Genomic DNA, 22731 nt, shown 5'->3' on the forward strand with positions numbered 1-22731 from the left:
CCCATTAATACCACCTTCACCGAGTCTCCCTTTTGACTATGGAGCATTGACCCTTGTAAATTCCTATGAGGCTATCATGCTGCTACACTGATACTATTTTGTTATTTCAACACAGTCACAGTTCAAGGTTTGTCCAATTCTCACTGGGGAAACAAATGACTCTGACTCACTAAAGCAAGCCCGCAATAGCGCTTCCATTGCATTTTCACAACCCCCTGCCCACATTTCAATCTAATATTTTGCAGTCTAAGGAAGGGGGATTTTGGTGCTGGGTCATGAAATGAGTGTGCCTCCAAAGGAATTTGAGTGCAGTATGCTACTACATCTGTCCTTAATCAGACCCCATAGCCAGATGACTGATCTGGGTTCGACCTGCTGAATCACTGCACACAGTCACACACCATGGAAAAAATATTTCAGAAATCACCTCCATAACCCATTCATATGGCTGTTATGGTAAGATTTGTGCACTTCAATGTCTTTTTCCAACTTTGCGTCCATACAGTGTATGTGATTTTAGGAGATTACAGATTTGTATTGCTGAGGAGCTCAATAAAATGCGACAATCTCATGGAGAGTATTAATACTTTGAGTATCTGCTGGAGTTAATGTTTGTATCTTAAGGGAATGGATAGAATATAAAGGGATGGAGGTTTGTAAACCTGTTTCCATTTGCACCTTGTGAGCCTGCTGGATTACTGCATTTTTCTCTCACTCATACACCCCTCCTCCAGCCTCCCTCCTACTCTCTCCCTGATGTCATTGTTTCCTGCCTGCTGGATGCTGAGACGACACTCAAGACGGCACTATGATTGACCATGCACATGACCACCGATATTTGTATTAAATGCATAATGGGACATCAAAACACTATTTGTGGTCATTCAAATTATGTGAGGTGTATGCAAAAGAATGCTCTCTCTTGTATCAGTTCATTCTTTTGGGGGATGGGATATTATCATTTAAATGGTGAGGTATTGGAACTTCTGGCAAGCTCCTAATCATTCCTACCAGCATCTGACAATAAGTATGAACGATAACATGACCCCAAAACAGGAACAGCTTAGTATAAATGTCAATGCTTTTTCAGATTTTTAAAACATTTCATCGTCATATGACATCAGTTTCCCTCGTAAAAAAAAAAATGAAAAAAAATCAAATTAAAATATTATAATTACAGTCTATACACTAAATGATTGTTTGATTTATGTGCTTTCAAGGTAATGGCAGGTGGAATTCAAGGAGTGTTAATGACCAGTTTGTAATTTAAAACACTTTGATAGCTCGTATGGTCTACATTTTCATTTCATCGCCTGCCGCAGCTGTTTTGATTATCACTCATATTGTTCTGCTTGGCTGCAGAAGACTGTGTCTGCAGTATTTAAACCCCTTTGGAATTGAAGTATTTGAATTTTCTTTTTTATTTACCACAGAAATATTATGGACGGAAATATTTGTAGTGTATTTATTAAAGAGTATCACTTCATATGTGCATTGGCCACTGCCCAAAACTAAAAATCTATTTAAGAGAAATTGCACAATAACCATGTCAGGCCTTTTTCTATTAATATCCTGTAAATTGCGTGTCTCATTACTTTGCTATTATTATCAGTCGTGTGAATGGCTCAGGTGGGAAAAAGTTGGTATTTCTGTATTCCGCCGATTTCACAGGCCTCTGCTTGACCTTACCATAGAATCTACTATCTGCCTCATTCGTCTCAGCCAAAGTCATAACCCCAAATTACCTCATTATCTTTCTATTGCTCCACTGTCATCTCAATGCTGGATAGTGTAAACATATTATTTTTGTACATTTGCCTGTGTTCATGTCCCAATTGTTTAATCAAGCACAGCTGCTTAACACTCAAAGGATGACTCAGTCAAGCTGAAATCATTTAAAAGTCATACTTTTTGAGTGAACATGCTTTGGCAGACACTTCTGTATTCTCTTGTTTCCTGTAGCAGGGCAAGAGAACATCCGTGAACGTGACAACCAATCTATAATCTTTTAAACTTGGGTTAAAAAACAACAACCTCATCTACTGTGCATCAGGGGTCACCAACATGGTGAAGTGTCAACAACTTCCAGGTATGACAGAATTTGAGTATGGAGATGATTATAAGAATTAAGACAAAGAAAGCATCACCTTTTCAAATGTTCCGATCCAGTGTTGGACTGAAAAAAAAGTGTCAAGCGCAAGGAGATCCGTCATGGTCTCTTGGGTGGGAAACAGCGACTGAGCTCAGACTTCCATTCTCAACTGCTGTGAAAAAGTCATTCATGTCTGTTTTCATTTACTTTATATCCCGGCTATGATGTTTGGGAATTTATGGTTTTGTGAAAACACACACACGCAATCCCGATAGTCCCGTTGATGTTTCTCTCCCCTCCACCCACTTCCTCTTGTGGAATTCAATGACCCGGGAGCCACTCATCGGTGCTTGTTGTCGGCTCTCTATAGTGGAGGGGGACAAGAAGTTCATCCTGCTTTTTTCTGTGCAAAATGCAACAGTGTGGAGTAGGCGTTTACCTAACACACACACACACACGCACACCCCCAAACTCTTCGCGCGTGTGTGAGCCCTGCACCTGTTGTGACTCGTCCGGCAGGTGACAGCGATCCTCTTGCCTCTCGCTGTTTTTTCCACTGACCGAAGCTGCAGGGCAGTTAGCAACAGAAGCTTTTCATTTGACTAAATGTCTGTTTTGCTGTCTATCTCTTGGGTGTCTCAGTTTAAGCCACCTCCTTCCCTCCCCTCTATCCCTACCCCCAGTTCTGTCTAGCCCAGTTTGAGTCTGGTTGACTCTGGGGCTCCACACAGGAAGGAAGGCTCAAATACAAAACTTGTGCTGGATAAAAGGAGCTCCAAAGCAAATTAAAAGGATTCTGCAATAGGAAGAGCTGCGAGCATGAGACGCCAGACTGTGCTTGTGTCTGCGGCGCTGCTGGCCCTCTGCTGCCTGCTGGCCCCCAGACAAGGGGAGAGCGCTGGGGGCATTGTGTCCCTGTTGCAGCGTGAAGGACACGCGCAAGAAGGGGATCTCCTTCAGAATGAGCCTCAAAGTAATGCAGGCCAAGTGGAGAGCATCAACAGTGAGACCACAGTGGAGGCAGGTCAGTAACATTTGAAAGTGGATCCAGTGGCGACAGTGCCCTACTAAATTTAACAGATAGCGCTGATTTGCATTCCAACGTATATTTTAATAGTTCAAACATTTTCATGATTAATTTGCAAAATTCATGTGTAACATTTGTCGTGTGTGTCAATCCAGTTTGCCATTCAAACAATCTAGTGGGCGTGGCTCACATATGCCAAATGTTGCATTTCTTGAAATGGGAACCATAGGAATTCTGCCTAGTAACTCAAAAGTATGATGTGATCAGCAAAATATCTGAGTGAATATCCTCAGCAATTCTTTGCTGTGTATAGCAAGTCTTTCACGTATCTCTGTTGTTTAACACCTTGTCCTTGAATAAGAAGCTAAATGAAAATTTCCTAGTGTTTGTCTTCATTTAAAAACAAACTATTCTACTATTCCATTGCTGTTTCATGCAGATTGACTAATTATAAACACTTGATCACTACTGCCCAGTCTACTTTGATGCACAAAGACGAGAGAGCAACGCATTCCAATGCTCGTGTTGCTTTTACCTTGCATGTTGAAACACTCAGTTTATATGAGGAGAAGAAGAGAAGAGCCTCACATGTAAGAGCCATCAGTCCCCGAGTAGCCTCTTAATGCCTACCACTAATGGCTATACCTTTCAGTGGGGAAGAAGTCGCCGAGGCGCTGCTGATGTATTTATTGTTAAACTGATGGGATTTGTGTGATTGAAACTGTGTGGCTCATGGAAAGAGAGTTTTTCCATGGAGGTGGCTGAGAACAGCATGCAGCCACTGGCCTGAAGGAAATACTGATGAACCTCTGCTGAGTGCTGAATTAGTTTAGCTGTCTAGACTGGTATTTTTCCAACCATGATGGAGACCAGCTAGATACTATTTTACAGTCCAAACATTAGCAATAACAACAGAAATGTAACAAAATGTATACAGAAATAATGGTAACGTTGTCTCAATTTCCTCAGAATTTTTCTGCCTGTCACTATGGACTGGATATAAAAATGGTACACACCCCTGTTCAAATTCTAGGTTTTTGTGATATAAAAGCATGAGACCGAGTTTCAAAACATTTTCCACCATTAAAAGCACACGCATGCCACTTTTTAATGTGCCACTGATTACCCGCCCCACCCAAAAAAGTTCTAGTAGGCTTTTCCTGCCTAAGTTTTTGTCCATTCCTATGTTCAGGCAATTTTGGCAGAGTGAGAAGAGCACCACAGGAGGGCAAAAAGAAGAAAAAGGACAAAAAAAAGAACAAAGAGCCTAAAGACCCCAATGCCACTAAGAAACCCAAAAGTGAGAAGAAAGGGAGGAAGAAGGACAGACAAACTACAACTACAACTCTTCCACCCACCACAACAGGTCAAGCCAAGAGTCAATTTTGTACTTAGAAGTATGTAAATGATGTTGTTGTTGTTGACTTTGTGTCCATGTGCCGCCTTCAGCTATCCCAACCGAACCACCAACAGAAGCTGAGCCTTACACAGACTACGCCTATCCTGATATCGGTAAGTTGTTCATTTCATCCTCATTGACATGCTTCAACAATATTCTTATTTTCTTCTTTTCAATATCATCATTATTAACCAATATAATTAAGTAGCTACGACTGTGCAATCAAATATGTGATTTGAAAGATTAGGAATTATTTTTATGATGGAACTGACAATCAATTCCTTTTTTTACTCTGTATGCTGGAGGGCTATCATACAAGTTGATTTGTGAGTACAATATACACAAGTAGTGGACTTATTTTAGGAGTCCAAGGTCACCATTTGCACCTATCCAGTACTAAGTAAGTTGGTATGTTCTCAAACAGCTTATGTCAAGACAACAAAAGTAGTACATTGAAAGAGTATGGGACATGGTTTTTACACATTTTTTACACATTATCATGGACTTAAAACCGCGCCAGAGTGAAATCTTGAAGAAGGCAGATATGAAATCGAGTCACATCTCTGACTTTCTGCCTATGAAGTGCGCTCGTCGTGGTTTTTCTTCCGATTCATTTCCTTTCTGCTTTAATGAAACAATAAAAACGGTGCGACCAATACTTTCCGACAGCTCGTCATTGCCATGTTCAGAGTTTGTAGATGACTCAGTTGGGCCAGTGACATCACGCACGCACTGGGTCAAACAGCCAGTTGGTGGACTCATTTCACGAAAATATTAAGTTTTCTGCATAATTTTTGAGGCCTTTTCATTTAATTTTTACAAAAGTAACAAATAGAATCATATTATTTGTACTTGTACTCCTTCTTAAAAACGTTTTCGGATAACTTAATTTCGTGTCACTTTTTTTAATGTATTTCATAATTATTTTATCTTTAATTAATTTAATTAATATATTGAATGAGATTATTTATTACATTTGCACTGGAGAGGGGAGCTCTCCAATCTCGTTGTACACTATGTACAATGACATTCTGATTCAAGTGACGCAATCGACTGTGTCCCAATTTGTACAATATGTGTGTGTGTGCGCACTGCAAAGATTGTGAAAATCTCATTTAATTCTACAGTACAAAATATGAGAAGTCCCAAGTAAGTCCAGCCCTTTTACAAATTTCAATCCATTTAGAGACATACATTCAGTCGGAACTTTAACCATTCAAACTAATATAATCATCATCATTTTATTAAACACTACACAGGACTATACGGACCTTCCCAAATGCAAAGCCCTGGATTTCCAGCAGTCTTTAATCTCGTTGCACACTTGAGTACAATGACAATAAAGGGATAAAAAAAAAAAAAAAAAAGGTAGTAGTAAATGAAGCTCTCAGTGTGATATCATTGAGTCTCTCTGTGTGTTTCCCTTTCAGACAATGACTACTGGAAGCCAGATGATGACTACTGGGAGGGTGATCCCATTCCATCCGGACCAACGTCGGAGGTAACAGATATTCCATATGACTACTGGAAGCCAGAAGAGGAAGATCCAGTGGCACCAGTGACAGAGGATGATTTTGACTGGGGTCCAGTGAAGAAAGACCCATTGCCACCAGTAACGGAAACAGATGAGGAATACTGGAAACCAGAAGAAAAAGAAACGCACAATCCAGTGACAGACACAGATGTGACGGATTGGAAACCGGAAGAGAACGACCCATCGCCTCCAGTGACGGAACCTGAAGAAGAATACTGGGAACCAGAAGAGAAAACTCCATATACTCCAGTGACGGACACTGATGAAGAATACTGGAAACCAGAGGAAAAAGACCCATCACCTCCAGTGACCGACCCTGAAGAAGAATACTGGAAACCTGAAGAGAAAGACCCATATGCACCAGTAACGGACACCGATGAAGACTACTGGAAACCAGATGAAAAAGATCCGTTTCCGACTGAAACTGATGACTATGAAATCTACTGGAAAGAAGAGGACCCAACACCGGCTGGCCCTAAGATTGATGAGAAGACTGGGACAGATGACAGTGATTACTGGGATTCCACATGTACGTCTCCTGCTTTCTTTCTTCGTTATTTGTCACTTCCAAGGAATGTACTGTGACTGGCTGATTGGACTGTGTGTGGAAGAAGAGTGACAAGATGGTGGAACAACTCAGATGAAGGCCAATGTTCAGGCAGGTTAGGGTAGGAGCACAGACGCCGCCAGGGATCAGGGACTGGCTTTGCAGTGTTGCAAATTGAAAATACTATTTTCTAGCAACCCTGTCAGCCAATCACGTCAAGTCACCTATAGTGGAGACTTGTGTGCGTCTAGCTCTGCTCTGATGTAAATGTGAGTGTGAATGGTTGTTTGTGTCTATGTGTGCCATGTGACTGACTGGAGTCCAGTCCAGGATGTAGTCTGCCTTTCACCTAAAGTCAGCTGGGACAGGCTCTATGTACCCCACACACTCGAAAGATGAAGTGGTAGAGAAAATGGATGTTGATCAACGGATCTTAAAAATCAAGATTAATCAAGTCGTTTTTGAGTGATTGGGATATGAAGGTAGGTGGTTATTGACTGACAAATACGACAAATATAAAGCCAACCAGTAAGTTGCATGGACTGTGGGTGTAAAATACAATAGCGTTTAGATGTATGCATGCTTCTGTCAGTTGAACTTCATTCCAAGGTGTCCTCAACAAAGCTTGAACACGATACAGGATACTTTGCCTGCGCAGTTTCCACACTTGAAAAGTGTGAAAAGTGAAAAAACTATTTTCAGAGTCACTCCGACATCTTGTACATGCACGTCCATGCACAGTGACAAGATACCCCTTCAGGAGATGAATGTGAAAGGTTACACCTGGTGTCAAACTCATTGCATTTGTCATTCTTGACAGCACGCCTCAAACTTTTGAAGAGGAGAATTTTTGAATGAAACAAATCTTTGAAGTTGGCCGATGGGGGGGAAAAAAAAAAAAAAAGTTGGCTTAGTTCTCAGCGCCTCGGTGGGCAAAGAAAACGTGAAAAAACCTTTTAGGCTTAGTCCTCTGCAGTCTCAAGTTTGGCGAGCGCAGTCAAAACTGTGTGCGTGCTTACATGTGCGTCTGCCTGTGTTTGTGAGCGAGTATGTGCGTTGGATGCACTATTATGTACTTTGTTAAATGATTATTCCCTTCTAAAGACATGTGCAAGTTTGTTGTCATACACAGTAATTGTCCAGTTTACAATCCTCTAAATATACAATTTCAATGTACATTTATCAAGCTGAGCTGTTCGTATGAGCAAGTATATGACAGTAACTCAAATATAACAAAAATGTTTGGGGGGGTGTGACTATAGAACTCCTCACAGATTTGGCATATACAATTTCCGTTTTCCATGTGTGAGGTTTAAATCTATTTTAAATTAAAGACGCTTGGAAGTTAAACTTGGAAAAAACTTGTAAGTGTAAGGGGCTTTGTCATTTGCCTTTTTGAGTTGATTAAATTCCTGATTTCATCTTTTTTGCTCCAGTTGCAGTGCCAGAGAAGGTTCCACTCCCAGATGGCGAAGAAGTCAACCCCGTGATAAAAGTAGAAACTCTCACAGGTTGGTGCTGACACTCAAACATGCCAGTGAGGTGAAACGACCACTCATCAATCCGCATGTTGACATTGTGACGGGCACACAAGGAAGAGAATCTCCACTCTGGCCACGCGTATAGATTCAATATTGCCTCCATCTGTGTTGCACGGATGAAAGCTTGTCAGAAATAATGACTAATTCAGCACATGAGAATAACGTTAGTGTTTCTGTCCTACTTTTCAGCCAGGAGGGGGTGGTTGCATGCCTTAGCTAAAGACCAAACTTTCCACAGTGGTGTTTTTTTTTTTTCAAGCTTGAGGTCTGATCAGAACTTTGTTATCATTCCTGTAAATTTAAACGGAAGATTTAACTATTAAACGAGACAGTGTTTATATTCATCCAAATAGAGAACAGTTGTAGTGGTTGAGCGCTTGAGACGTTCTATAAATCACAGAATAAGCCATCCCACGAAACAACTTCATGTTTATCTTTTTCTGTAGAAGAGACGACAAATACTCCACCCTACGAGGAGAATTGGTACGACGAATACGACGAATACGGAATGAGTATGTGACACACATGCGTGGTTTTCCAGCCACTCACGTCCAAACACATGCACACGCACGCGTGCTCGCTGATTTTCCATGACCAAATGTTTCATACGAAGCAGTCTCTGGACAGTAACTTTCCAAACAACTTGTCATAAATGGTGTGACCTTTTTCTACAATTGGTGAATCCTCATGGCATTTACAGAAATTTGGTGGTTCAATAAAGCCCAATTATCCTCCATTTTCCCGTCTGCAGAGAAAAAGGAAGGTGAAACTGATGACAAATGGATGGAGAAGGAAAGAGAGCGAGCCCAAAAGGAAAGAGAGAGGGAACAGAGAGGTAAGGCTCCGAAACTGTGAACTTCTTTTCTCTTTCTTTTTTTTTTATTGATCAGCAACATGCCAGACGACTTGACATACGATCCAGTCCTTGCCAGAGTGAACATGGCCTTGTGACCCAAGTGCAAAAGTAAAGCAGATAACAGCACGTTCCCTCCCGTTGGATCACGTTACTCGCATAAGAAAAGACAGATGTGATTTGTCACTATGCAAATGAGCTTTTGCTTTAACAGCAAAACTCCGATCAACCTCTTCGGCTTGTATTCTTCCATTGCTCCTTAAAAAGAAAAAAAAAAAACATTCTTGGATTCGTTTCCAGTATAGTGATTGATCGAAAAAATTAAATGGAAGACTGACCTTGAACTGTGAGTCATGAGACGAAGATGACAACTAACACTTGATCAGCAGTATCTCGCCATTGTGAGGCTTCAGAAGGGATGTTTTGAGAGAGAAGTGGTCACTGAGCCTAAAACGTCATCATCTGGTTGGAACACACGTACAAAGAGACTGGAAGAGTCACAGAAAAGCATAAATACGGAACTCCTTAAAAATGAAATTGGTTGTCATTTTAAACTATCAAATGGCTACTAGTGGTTTGTGATGACCCAATATCTACATTTGTGTGACATATCCAGCAACGCTTCTACCAAATGTTGTGCTTTCTCCCAAATTTATAATAGATTGAGCAAGAATGCTCTGATGAATCAGCACTTGAAAACAGGTTGAGTTGCTGTACAACACGCTGTTAAAATCAACAAATCCTACAAACGGCAAATTCCCTGTGCAAAATCCAAATCTAATTTTAGGGTCTTAAAGGTATGAGTTTGACAAGAGCAATGAGGACTTTTGGCACGGGTAATGTGCAAAAACGGTGATTCCCCTGATGAGTTCTCGGTTGAGTAAGAGGAGATTTGGGACCAATGCTGTAGAATTTCTTTTTAAAGATTGTTTTTCTGACCTCTGCCAGAAAGAGCAGAGAAACTGAAGGAGGCTGAAGAGCGAGCCAGGAACAGACCACGTGTCTACAAAGAACCAAAGAGTAAGTCAAATGTCGTCCACAGTCTGGAAAACATCGAGTAAGCTTTCTTTTTTTCATCTACTGTACGACTTTTCGTCCTGTGCCGTGTGTGTTTGTGTCAGAATGTCCTCCCCTGGGGATGGAGTCCCATCGGATCGAGCCAGATCAGCTTTCCGCCTCCTCGATGTCTCAGTATAATTTTGCACCTCAGAGGGCTCGCCTCAACATGCAGGTACACATCCGTCAGGGTGTGCACGCCACACAGGCATCACTTACTTCCACTCAAGTCTGGAAACACGCTCTAGTCATCAGACTCATGCTGCAAAATAATTAACTGCAGACTCCATGAGAGTACTTTTTTTTTTTTTAACCAGACCAACTGAGAGCTGAGGTGTCCATTTGAGACATTTCCCCTCCATGACACATTGTTACACTGATTCAAATGACATTTTCTACAACTTGAATTGCAAGAAAGCCCAGCCATTCCATTAGGTACACCTTCATAATGTAGTAAAAACATAATTTGTTTAATGAATAACTCAAAGACTTTGCAGCAACCTTGTCTTGTTTCGCGGGCTCCAGGGCTCAGATGATGAAGATAACCCTCAAGGCGGAGCATGGTGCGCAAACTCAGAGGACAAAGTCCACTGGTTCGAGATTGACGCTCGGAGTGAGACTGAGTTCACAGGAGTCATAACTCAGGGTCGAGACTCGCAGAATGAGTGAGTCTCAAAATCACATGCGAAAACACTTTCAATTCTATCCAAATGTGCCTCCTTGAATTCATGGATGTCCCTTGTGTCATTGCAGGAGTGACTTCATGACGTCATACTTCCTGGCTTTCAGCAATGACAGCAGGGAGTGGACAACCATCCATGATGGATATGCTGACTGGGTGAGCTCACCTAAATGCATGTGACGTTCACAAATCACAGATTATTCCACTGCCTTAATCCCATTTTCCCTTTCCTGTCTTCAGCTGTTTTTTGGAAATAGTGATCGAGACACGCCAGTCTTGAACCAGCTGGCAGAACCTGTCGTGGCCCGCTACATCAGAATCATCCCTCAAAGCTGGAATGGAACGCTATGTATGAGACTGGAGATTCTGGGCTGCCCATTGCCTGGTGAGCGGAACACATGCATATGCAAATTTACCCTGGACGGTACTCATTTCATTTTCTCCCGCTCACACAGATCCAGATGTTGTCCGATACAGGCAAAATGAAGTGACTCCAATTGACTATCTGAAATTTAAACACCACAGCTACTCAGAAATGGTTGCAGTGAGTATGCTGTTAAATCACTTACTTTAAGACATTATGCATTTTTTTTCCACCAACTGAAACAGTTCACAGTCTTAATTTTATGTCAGGGACGTGCTGTCATCAAATTATCCTCTGAGGATCAAGAATTTGAGGACACTTTATATACTACATGCAACACCCTATTTCTTGTCTGGCTGAAATTAGCCTTCCCTGACCCATCTCATGCAATTGAGCGACAGTTCACCCCACCTTATATACTTCGTTCATTCATTATATTGACAACCAGGGGTGGAGCTATGTTATTGCGATGAACTGAACATGCACTGGAACATGTTTTTAGATCCAGTCAACATGGCTTTGTCAACTCTATTGAACATTTAGTATTTTCGCGTTGAGTTCTGGCACAGGCAAAACTCTGATAGCAAGACATAAACGAAGTTCAACGGTCAAAATTATTCATTAATTTTCAAGTATTTTTTGTAAAGTTACAAAAAGTTACTCTTTGTAACAAGGACAAAATGCAGATGTTAAAATAAAACATTTTGTTTATAATATGTATCCATTTATAAAAAAAAAATGATCACGAACTGAAGATTTTAAATTGATGTATGTGTGAGCTGCAAATGTGTTTAGACGAGACACAGTAAAACCAAACCGTAGTGACACTTAACGTAGCTTTCGATCTGTTGTTAAGCTTATGAAGTCAGTGAATGAAGAGTGCCCCAACATCACCAACATCTACAGCCTGGGTCGCAGCTCCAAAGGACTGGACATCATGGCCATGGTGATCTCTGGTAACCCTACAGAGCATGAAATAGGTGAGCATGACTGGGAGAAAATTCTTTTACCGTCTAATGTTAAAAGTGAAAACCTAGGATTCCAGCCATCCAGCGCAATTGATTCGACAGGCTGAATGAATGGTGCTTTGTGCGTTGTGTTTCTTGTTTGTAAAGATTAACACCAGATTGTGTCATTAGTTTATCATTGATGGACAACTTCAAAACTGTTTGGCATTCTGTGTAGGTGAGCCGGAGTTGCGTTACACAGCAGGTCTCCACGGTAACGAGGCGGTGGGCCGGGAAATGATCCTGCTTCTCATGCAGTACTTATGCAAGGAATACAGCGACCGAAACCCTCGAGCTCAGCGGCTGGTGGACGGAATACGCATCCACTTGGTGCCCTCGCTCAACCCTGATGGACATGAAGAAGCCTTTCAAGCAGTGAGCTTTAAAAAGGAGATGCCTGGTAATGGTGGTGAACCGTGGTAATTTGGTTGTCCGTGTCATTTTGCTTTCTCCCTGCTGCAGGGCTCAGAGCTGAGTGGATGGACCACCGGCCACTTTACCAACGATGGATTTGACATTTTCCAGAACTTTCCGGATCTAAACAGTATCCTGTGGGATGCCGAAGAAAGAGGCATGGTGCCCAAACTATTCCCAAACCACCATGTTGCCATACCTGACAATTTACTACAAAACAACTCGGTAAGTCGATGGACGAGATGGAAGTAATGTATCAGTGGTTGGTCCATCAGGGCCATTCTCTGGCGGAGTAAAAACTATACTGACCTACATTCATGACCTATTGTCCTATGAAATTTTAATCTCCATCTTCTGCCCATGTCGATCTAATCTGCCTCGGGTTGTCAGAATAAGTAGTTCTGGCTTATGTACTGTACATAAAGGTAGATTTCCACTTCACTGGTGTGGCTCTGACCTTCCTGTTTGATCCCAGATTGCAGTCGAAACCAGGGCCATCATCTCTTGGATGGAAAGCCACCCGTTTGTGTTGGGGGCAAACTTTCAGGGTGGTGAGTCATTTGTGGCTTACCCATACGACAGTTTACGTACCACCAAGCCTGCTGAGGACATGCCCCACAGCCGCAAGAAGAGACAGTATGACCTCACGCCTCAAGCTTGTGCATACATTTTTTGTGCATCCTCCTCATTCAAAATTCTTTCACACAGGTATGAAGAAGAGAGTTTCGATGTGTCTGAGTGGGGACACGGATACCAGGAAGAGCCGGATCAAGACTGGAGAAACAGAGGCTATTCAGAGCATGAGTGGAGAGGACATAGCTATGACCACAGTCATGGCTACAACCAAGGACACGGTTATGAGCATGGGAACGGTCAAGGCTATGACCAAGGCCAAGGATATGACCGCAGCCATGGATATGACCACGGACAAGGTTATGACCACGGACAAGGTTATGACCGCGGACAAGGTTATGACCGCGGACAAGGTTATGACCAGGGACAAGGTTATGACCACGGACAAGGTTATGACCAGGGACAAGGTTATGACCACGGCTACGATCCCAGCTACCACCAGGGTTACGACCACAGGGAGGAGGAGGATGACAGGGAGAGAAGTGGTGGCTACCATTACGCTGAGCCAGAGGAAGACCTGCGAGACATCGCAGATGAATCTCTCTTTAGGTGGTTAGCCGTGTCCTATGCGTCCACACATCTGACCATGACACACAACTACCACGGGTCCTGCCACGGAGACGTCACCGCAGGGGTGCACGGCATCATCAATCGAGCCAAATGGAAGCCAATCACCGGAAGTAAGTAGAGACAATCAGGTCCAAGGGCTGCTGCCAACACCTTTAACTTGTTATGCAAGCACATAAGATCTCATTTTCATAATGTCGCTCTCTCTCACCAGGTATGAATGACTTCAGCTATTTGCACACCAACTGCTTGGAGCTGTCCATTTTCCTGGGTTGTGATAAATTCCCTCATGAGAGTGAGCTGCAGCGAGAGTGGGAGAAGAACCGAGAGGCCATGCTCATCTTCATGGAGCAGGTTAGATTGTTCGAACACTAGCAACTAACTCCTTGGAAGGAATGAACTACTAAAGTGAACTGTGGTCAGAGCCAGTAAGTTCCTCTCTTTTGGCCCAAACACAATTTAAAAAAACGCATACATTCGTCATGTAATAGTGATGGGAAAATGAAGCTTCAAATTAGCTACCTGAACCAGTTGTTGTATTTTTGAGTCCTGTGGAAGGCACTGTTGCTTAATAAAGGGTTTAGAAAATGGCAAGTCAGTGTGCTTTCAGCCCAATGTTGAACAGAGAGTGCCATCTACTGGAGTCCAAAAATACTACAACTGGTTCATGAAGCAGATTAGAAACTTCATTTACCCATCGATAGCATGCAGCACACTTGTTGCTCTTATTATACTGCATTGTTTTTTGTAGTATTAATGTTTTTCTATTATTACATGATCGTAGTGATATTCAGAGGTGGATTAAGTCAGGTAAATCCCCATCAAAGGGTGGCATTATGGACGATTGGTTAGCACATCCGCCTCACGGTGCAGGGGTGCAGGGTTCGATTCCAGCTCCGGCCTTCCTGTGTGGAGTTTGCATGTTCTCCCCATGCCTGCGAGGTTTTTTCTCCAGGTACTCTGGTTTCCTCCCACATTCCAAAAACATGCATGGTGCATTAAGTGAACACTCTAAATTGTCCCTAGGTGGGATTGTGAGTGTGAATGGTTGTCTGTCTTTGTGTGCCCACCAATTCGAAGTTTCCCCCGCCTATTGCCCCAAGACAGCATGCCCGCAACCCTTGTGAGGATAAGCGGCTTAGATAATGGCTGGATGGAAGTCCCCAGCAAAGGAAGTGAACTTCTACCAATCCTGGCTCAAGAAACACAAGGGGGGAATAGCCCAACTCTTAATTAATTTAGTAGCCGATTGTTACAGAAGCGTAAAAAGGTATACCTGTGTGACTGTAGGTTGTCCTGAAATTTAAAAAAAGTAGGTAAATTATCTTTACAGTGACTAATTGAATTCTGTGTGTGACAAATTCTACTGTTTTTGTGCATAGGTTCATCGTGGCATTCGAGGTATAGTGAAGGATGAGCAGGGCAACCCGCTTGCAAACGCCACCGTGTCTGTAGAGGGGATAAACCACGACATCACCACAAGTCAGATCAAATGCACAAACCAAATGTGAGGGTCGAATTTGTACTTAAAGCCAACATTTGTTCCCTGTCTCACTGTAGCTTCAACCGGAGACTACTGGCGGCTGCTAAACCCGGGCGAGTACCGCATCACAGCCAAAGCTGAGGGCTTCTCCTCCTTGACCAAACTTTGTGTGGTGGGTTACCAGGCAGGAGCAACCACGTGCAGCTTCAACTTGGCCAAGTCCAACTGGGACCGTATTAAACAGGTGAGCCCATGATGTTAGCGTGCGACAGAGTGGTACTTTGGCAATGTCTAAAGACAAATCTATTTTCTGTCATTTGCTCACAGATTTTGGCGCTCCATGGCAACAAGCCAATCCGCCTGGTCAGCCATGGCAACACTATAGTGCAGCCGCCAGTTATCAACAGCAATGGTCGTGTAGTTAATGGGAACAGTGGGATCTCACAAGATTTAGAACGGAGCAAGGAACGGTTGAGGAGACTCAAAATAGCACGTATTCGCCGTCTGCGGCAGAACAGGTTATTGCGGTTGAAATCAACGACGACGACAACAACCACTACCCTGCCACCAACAACTACCACAATTCCCTCAACACCAGGGACCACCACACCCTGGTATGACTTGTGGCTAATAGGGGAGGGACAATCATCAACGCCCGGTGGCTTCACAGACTCAATCCTGGACTACAATTACGAGTACAAGATTGATGACTATTAAAGTAAACTCACTGCGCTCATAGCCGTGAACTTCTCTGAGCTACAGTACAACAATCCACAAATCTTTCCTTCAACCGAGCTGTACAGTTCAGTTAAGTCTTGAATGTCAGTGAACTATATGCTGGAACTATGTCTGGTACATTTATATTTTGACATCACAGTAACACAACTCAATTGTCAGTGTGGCATGAACCAATAATTATAGACCAGAAAAATATGCTTTTGAATTTCACATGAAATGTGCCGATTAAACATATGTAACACCTCCCAAACACTAACATACTGTAGCACACCAAGTGGTATTGTATGGGTAATTTATTTTTGGTGCCCTTCACAAATGTTTACAAAGGAAATGCAACTGAACAGAACTGGCACAAACTGTACTGCTTAGCGGAAACGGCTTTTGAGTAAGCAATGTTCATGTCCGCAACTTTAAATCTTCAATAACTATATTTTGTATAACACTTGAAAATGTGATTCTTCATTGAAAATCATCTTTTCTGTGTTCATGTTGCATCTTTTTGACACAGTATTCAGTCTTTTTATACAAGATTTTTTTTTATTGCAGATGCACATTAAAAACAAATTTTTATTTAATTCATGAAGTAATTATTTACAGGGTCATCCTCCATGAAAAATACATTTTGCAGTTTTTCATGGAAGGACCAAGATGACTGGCACATCTCGTGTGGAAGAGGCTTTGGCAGACCAATTTGAAAGACTGCCGCTATAATTTTGGCAAACCTCACAATACTGTCACACTCAAGACGTGTGAGATTACTTGAGAGTTGACTACACTCCCCTCAGTGGCTGATGTTCATCTCACTCTCATCATCGTCACCCACAGAAAAAGCCGAGAAACGGATTGGCTCGCATTCAAGAGTGCCCAAGTTGACAAGACATGCTGTCTGGGTGCTGTGGAACGTTGGCACGGTCACCAAAAGAATTTCCTGGCCATCAGATCCTGGTGAAGTGAAAACAAGAGTGATTTGCACGCTAAATTTCTAAAGCAATACAAATCTGAAAGTAAAAATATTAATTATTACAGTGATTCCTTGACCAATTGTATCTCAGTTTTCTTTTTTTATTGCGGACTTTAGGTTGATGACTGTCAGTAAGATCAAATTACATTTTCTTTTTTTATTTACTGCTGACTTTACGTTGATGACTGTCAGTAAGTTTTAATTAAAAAGGGTACTTTCCACATCATTTTGAATTAATATTTTACATTTTCTTTAAGAAAAAAAAGCGTAATTTTCATAGAAAATATAGTAATATCATATCAGATATTTGGTATGAATATTGAGATGTGAAATTGTGTCCATATCGCTGAGCCCTTCTATATAGGCTTGGTACATTTTCTTTGTTAATCAAATGACTACCTGTATACACAAACCTGTAAGGCGCTTAGACTCAAACGTTGGCGCGTTCCCACTGAAGTAAACATGTGGGCACTCTTCCAAGATGAACGGATCTTTCATATAAAACGGGTAACAACCTAAGAGAAAATCCACAGATGTTCTGTAAATGATTAGAAAGTGGTCAACTAGATGCATCTACTAACAGTGAAGAACCTGCCGCACCAAGGGTATCTGGAGCTGTAGGAGCGAGGTGGCGCAATCGCAAAGTTTCTTCCAGAATCTCCAGATGATTGTTCATGCTGCTGTAACGCTCAATGTCGCTGACATTCTGACCTGACGTGCCCAGGAACCTGAATGGGAGAAATGAATGGCTTTCAAACAAATCATGGGTACCTCTTGCAGTATGGGTACAAGAGGTCCCGTGAGGAAAAACGAAAGTATTTTACATTAAAATGCTTAGGACTTTACATCATGACACACAGACATTCACACACGGCCCTTTCGAAATGTACAGCCTCAACGGCGGCTCCCATTCAAGTGAATTGGACCCAGCACGCGGTGCGTGCGCTCATGAAAATTTTCACCCCAAGTATAAATATTTAGGAATAAATATTGCTTTTAGAGCCCAGGAGATTTCGGCTGGTTATACGTGTGCAACCTAGATTGTTTTTTCAAATGCCACATCGTGAAATTGATGCGCAGGGTAGAGAGCCATGGTTAAATTAAACCGCTCACTGAGCTAAAGTCTCCCATGCAACTTACAACCAGCAGGCTGCGGAAGTAAGCAGACTGAGCCGAACATGATCAACACAGAGATGGAACAGCTGGCAAACTTTCTTGGACATGACATAAGAGTTCATCGTGAGTTTGATCAACTCATGATGGAGACCACGTAACACGCCAAGATCAGCATTTTTGTTGGCACTCAAACAAGAAACAAATTTCAAATGAAAATACATCCAGTTGGTGGGTCCGATTATTGGACTTTTACATTTTGTAATGTTTACAATGTAGTTTTTGTTTGTTCGCGTTCAGCAGCTGCAGCTCTATGCTATAACTGATGTTTTCTTGCGATGTCGCTTTGTGAAAATGTTGGGATTTGTATTATTTTTCAAAGAGTTACCAGAAGATGAGGCATTCTCTCGTGCAAAAGTGGGTGTGTATGGGCGTGCATGTGATTGTGATGTTCCTCACCTCACTCCGTCTACAGTGGCCTGGTATGGATTGGACACCAGCTGCAGTGTGGGGTAGACAGAGGACAAGGGGAACATACAGCGATGCAGAGGCTGCTGAGGCAGTGTGTAGTTGGTGGGATCATATTGGCCAGGCATCACATCTACAGGAACCGAGGCCTTGAAGGGGAGGAGGATATACACAACAGTGCTCACACTTTGGTGACAAACAAACAACTTGCTGCTCAGGTTTCATCTGAAAGTCGTTAGTAACATTCAGTGATCAACGAGCAGTCGTAAGAAAACGTGGCGAGCAGGGGTGAAGGTAGACTGACCACCAGCTGGAGCAGCAGCTCATCCAACAAGCGAATGGCATCCACACTGCCAGCCTGAGTCTTTTTGGTCAGGTACTTGGCCTAGACATGCAAACAGGGAGTCATATGTCAATTTGGTTTTATTTATTTATTTAGCAATTTGTTTAGAAATGATGGTGCTTAAATTGAAGGCAATATTGTGGCCTTCAAATTTTGCCTTGTAATTGTTTAGTGCATTTTAAAATGAAACCAAAACCATACATCATGCAGAGTTGCACTAATACTATGAAACAATCTATAATTACAAAAAGAAATACTTGTAAACAAATGTCAGTCTTCTTGGGCACCAAGCATTTTTTTGAATGTAGAAGGTGGTGAAATTGGGAGTAAATGTGGAAAATGCACTGCGCTAAAGAAAAGTAAAATAAACATCCAAAATAAAGAAATAAATAAAAATCCAGTTTTGTATGGTGATGTCTGAAAGAGGTAGGTGGATTATGCATAATGCAAGTGCAAATTTAGAAGGGTTTAGTGCCTTATATATGCTTGCTTATCCAATTACTTTTTTTTTTTTTCATCTCAGTCGGCTGGGACCATCAGTGCAATACTAGCTAGGTATCATCATATGCAGCTGACATGGCGTGCAGCTGTGAATGATGCCTGACTCACCTTAGTTGAGGCATCCTTGTCCTGTGTGTTTTGACTAAGGAGGTTTCCCACCATCAAGACCCTCGATATCTTCGCCGCTCCGCTCTGCTCGCCCTGGTCACCAAGCTGACCTGTTACCATGTCAACCAGCAGCTGCAGCCCGAGCATGCTGTCTGCATGACTACTACCGAGACCCAGTCCTGAGACGAGCAGCACAAATCTGTGCAGAAAAACACAAAAACATATCAATAGCTATTTATAGTAAAATCAAGAAACTCAGATGAGAGGGGCTATTTGGCCGGGATGGCCACCCCAACCGACTTTTCCTTGAACATGATCTACTGAACTACTTCCACAAACATCCATTATATTGAAATTTATATGGACTATGCGACTGCGCAGGACTCTCAAACCGGGGTCTTGGATTTCTATGTTTAGTCATTGTATATACAGTGTAAATATTTTAAATATTTCTCTTTTCTTTAGTTAATACACTTGCATTTTTATTAAAAATTTTGTGTGTGAGCTTTGAACATTTTCCCTACTTCCTATCTGAGCTGAACTCTAGACATCTGAGCCTAGCCCAAGTGTAAATATATAGTTATGAGCATAGTACATTTCATTCCCTTTGCTAATTAGTAAAATATCAGTATACTAATTCCACATGTAACATAGGCCACGAACTAAAAATACAGAACCCTGCATACTGCTGGATGTGACTGAATTTGCATTTGGTTACATTGCTCTGTGTGGAGCAGGCTTTATATTTGAGCATTTTTGTGTGTTCACCTGTCAGCGTTGAGTGCAGGTCTTACAGTCTGTGCTGGGAGATCAGCTGTGCAGAAGTCCTCCACTGTGAATTTTCCATCATTTCTCTCAGCTCCATATACAGCAATAACACTTCCTGCAGAAAATGTCAATCAATGAGGTGTTTAATCAATTTGTATGACAACCAGCAAAATGGAAAACTTGTCTCACCTGTGACACACCTATCTCTGTCAATTTTGCCCTCCAGTTTGATCCTCTGCAACTCATCCTCCAGAATCAACTCATCGTTGTCACTGATGTATTTGACTCGTGCTGGCTGGGGCAGCAGGTTGTGCTGTCGACAATAACGGAGAGAAAAATAAGTTGTGACATACAGCACAGGCTAGAAGATCAGTACACCTACATTTGGTTTATACAGTGCATTTCAACATTTTGTTATTTGCCTTACTTCCAAATGCTATCTGATACCCCCCCAACACTATCAATTATTATTTCTTCAAAAATATCATACCCAACATTCCATAATGATAATATGACAAATGTTTGCATTCTTGGCCATCTTGCTGAGTGAGGCTATTAGACCCTAATTATCAGAGATTTGTGTTGCATTTTTTGGATGGCGGTCAGACACGAAAAGTTTATGAAAAACGACGGACAAAGCAAAGATGGAAGCTCAGTCCATCCCTATAATCATTACCTAGTCGTGTTAAGTGCCCATGGACGCCCATCTCACTAATAGAAGCACGTCCAGCCCGAGTAATCCGCCAATGTACAATTCCAGATCAAATGTGATATATCACGACGTGTGGTTCCATAGGAGGAAGGCAGAAATGTAAGGATGGAAGCGCTTAGAAAAGACAAAGATGGACGGGGACGGAGGGCAAATATATTTTTAAATAAGGTCGAAAGTGTAAAGGGTGACCAGGTCGCAGGCGGAGGACGGAGGAGGGACCGGAAAAAAGGGTAAAGTGCCCATTTCTGCAAATTTAAAAAATATATAAACATATCTAATCTCGTTGCACTCTTGAGTACAATGACAATAAAGGGATTTCTAATTCTAATTCTAATTATTATAATATATACTTAACAGAAATGTCCAAGAAACGTTTTACGTTGTTATTGTGGGGGTGTTGTGTCTCAGATTTTGAAGGAAAATTAATTTAATACATTTTGGAATAACTCTGTGTCACATAAGAAAATTAGGAAAAACTGGGAATGCTTTCTGTGTGTCGCCAGTGGTGATTTGATGTACTCCTGACCTCCTCACTGATCTCTTTTAAGATGGATGGCTGCAAGTCCATGCGCTTGAACAAAGTTCCCACAACGCAACATTGTTCTCCAGTCTGAAGATCGCACAGTTTCCGGACAGGCACATCTGATCCTGCACGCACACACAACAAAAAACAACACATTGATACAATTACTCTGCATACTTCATAGGTGTGATTCTCAAGCAGTGTGCTATGAGCGATTATCCAAATTCACGTAACTGGAGCGAACAATATTTACTACAAGTAATGCATCTTAGTTCATCTATCTTTGTTAGCAACGTGTAGTGGCAGAAAGAACAGTTACAGTAATTACACCTCCACTAGATGGCAGAAGTGACATAATTAACTGCAACCAGTTTTTGTAAGATTTTTGCTTAGTATGTCGTGAAATTGTATTCAACATACATTGGCTCAATCCAGATTGAGAAACACTGCACTGTGTATGATAATGCATTCAATCATAGAATACATACCCCACTTTTGTTGGGCTTTTTCCGTGAGCAAGGGTCTCAACTGCATGAGTCGCGCTGCATAAATGTGAGCATACTGCCGACTGAAACTCCGCTCACCGACTCCGAAGCGATCGGAACAGGGACTGTAGGCCGGGGATGCTCTCTCAAACACTCGCGCCTTGTCCTCGACCGGGCGGCACAATAGAGAGGAGCCGTCTCGCGGCGCGCTCAGGTCGGAGAACATGGTGTTCCTATTAAGGCGTTACAGAGGTTGGAGTCAAGCAATTTAAGTTGCCATGCGGTTAATAAACATAGAAGGTCCTTTCAGATTGGTAGCAAAGCTTGAGAGTAGCAAAATGAATATTGGGCGCTTACAAACTAGATTTATTTTTGTAAAAATGTAACGTTGGAAGGTGAAGCTCTTACCTTGGTGGTCTTATAATGTTTGACACGAAAACGTGTTAAAGTCTCTGCAACGTTTGTTATTATTCTCCAAGTTTGAGAGCTACTTCCCGCGAAATGCCCGCTCCACCAGAGATGTTTTGAATCTATAAAGATTAACCTCACGTAACCGCTGACGGCTACCTAATCACGTTGGTGAACATAAGGTATACTGTGTACTACTGCCTGAAATTTTAACTCATCTTGGTATAGTACAGCGTATTTATATACAATTGAAAATGACATTACATTCAGTTTCGAAATATGAACACTCTTCTTTTTTTGCGGCGTAGAATAAATACATCTTTCGTCAAGAACATTTCTGCTAAGACGTATTTCCGGGCTATTGTGTATTCTCGCGAGAAGCGGTACTGAGCAAGAGAGAAAAG

At 42.0% G+C, this 22731-nt stretch overlaps 2 protein-coding genes across 4 annotated transcripts; one reads left to right on the forward strand and one right to left on the reverse strand.

The window, feature by feature from the left end:
* The first annotated feature begins 2630 nt into the window (after positions 1-2630).
* On the forward strand, positions 2631-16512 carry aebp1b (AE binding protein 1b). 2 transcript variants are annotated; one of them, XM_088299092.1, is made up of 23 exons: positions 2776-3116; positions 4312-4485; positions 4569-4631; positions 5949-6581; positions 8036-8110; positions 8587-8652; positions 8892-8975; positions 9942-10013; positions 10115-10224; positions 10575-10714; positions 10803-10887; positions 10972-11116; positions 11187-11275; positions 11952-12075; positions 12281-12477; positions 12565-12741; positions 12992-13152; positions 13225-13484; positions 13521-13829; positions 13931-14070; positions 15099-15198; positions 15277-15443; positions 15527-16512. In XM_088299092.1, the coding sequence occupies exons 1-23, from the start codon at positions 2912-2914 to the stop codon at positions 15914-15916; spliced, it is 3966 nt and encodes a 1321-aa protein (XP_088155218.1). In that variant the 5' UTR covers positions 2776-2911; the 3' UTR covers positions 15917-16512. The 2 variants fall into 2 exon arrangements, with proteins under 2 accessions (XP_088155210.1, XP_088155218.1); XM_088299084.1 differs by having other exon boundaries at positions 2631-3116; positions 13225-13829.
* On the reverse strand, positions 16213-22686 carry pold2 (polymerase (DNA directed), delta 2, regulatory subunit). 2 transcript variants are annotated; one of them, XM_088299113.1, is made up of 11 exons: positions 22328-22686; positions 21923-22152; positions 21438-21559; positions 20389-20512; positions 20200-20314; positions 19432-19630; positions 18784-18864; positions 18471-18628; positions 17499-17626; positions 17312-17413; positions 16213-16879 (listed from the first exon to the last, which is right to left on the reverse strand). In XM_088299113.1, the coding sequence occupies exons 2-11, from the start codon at positions 22143-22145 to the stop codon at positions 16719-16721; spliced, it is 1413 nt and encodes a 470-aa protein (XP_088155239.1). In that variant the 5' UTR covers positions 22146-22152; positions 22328-22686; the 3' UTR covers positions 16213-16718. The 2 variants fall into 2 exon arrangements, with proteins under 2 accessions (XP_088155239.1, XP_088155232.1); XM_088299106.1 differs by lacking the exon at positions 22328-22686 and having other exon boundaries at positions 21923-22170.
* Positions 22687-22731: the final 45 nt, after the last annotated feature.

This window comes from Idiotropiscis lumnitzeri, chromosome 1 (genome assembly GCF_059441095.1).
Source record: "Idiotropiscis lumnitzeri isolate Australia: NSW breed Sydney's pygmy pipehorse chromosome 1, RoL_Ilum_1.0, whole genome shotgun sequence".
In the NCBI taxonomy this organism is placed as follows: domain Eukaryota; kingdom Metazoa; phylum Chordata; class Actinopteri; order Syngnathiformes; family Syngnathidae; genus Idiotropiscis; species Idiotropiscis lumnitzeri.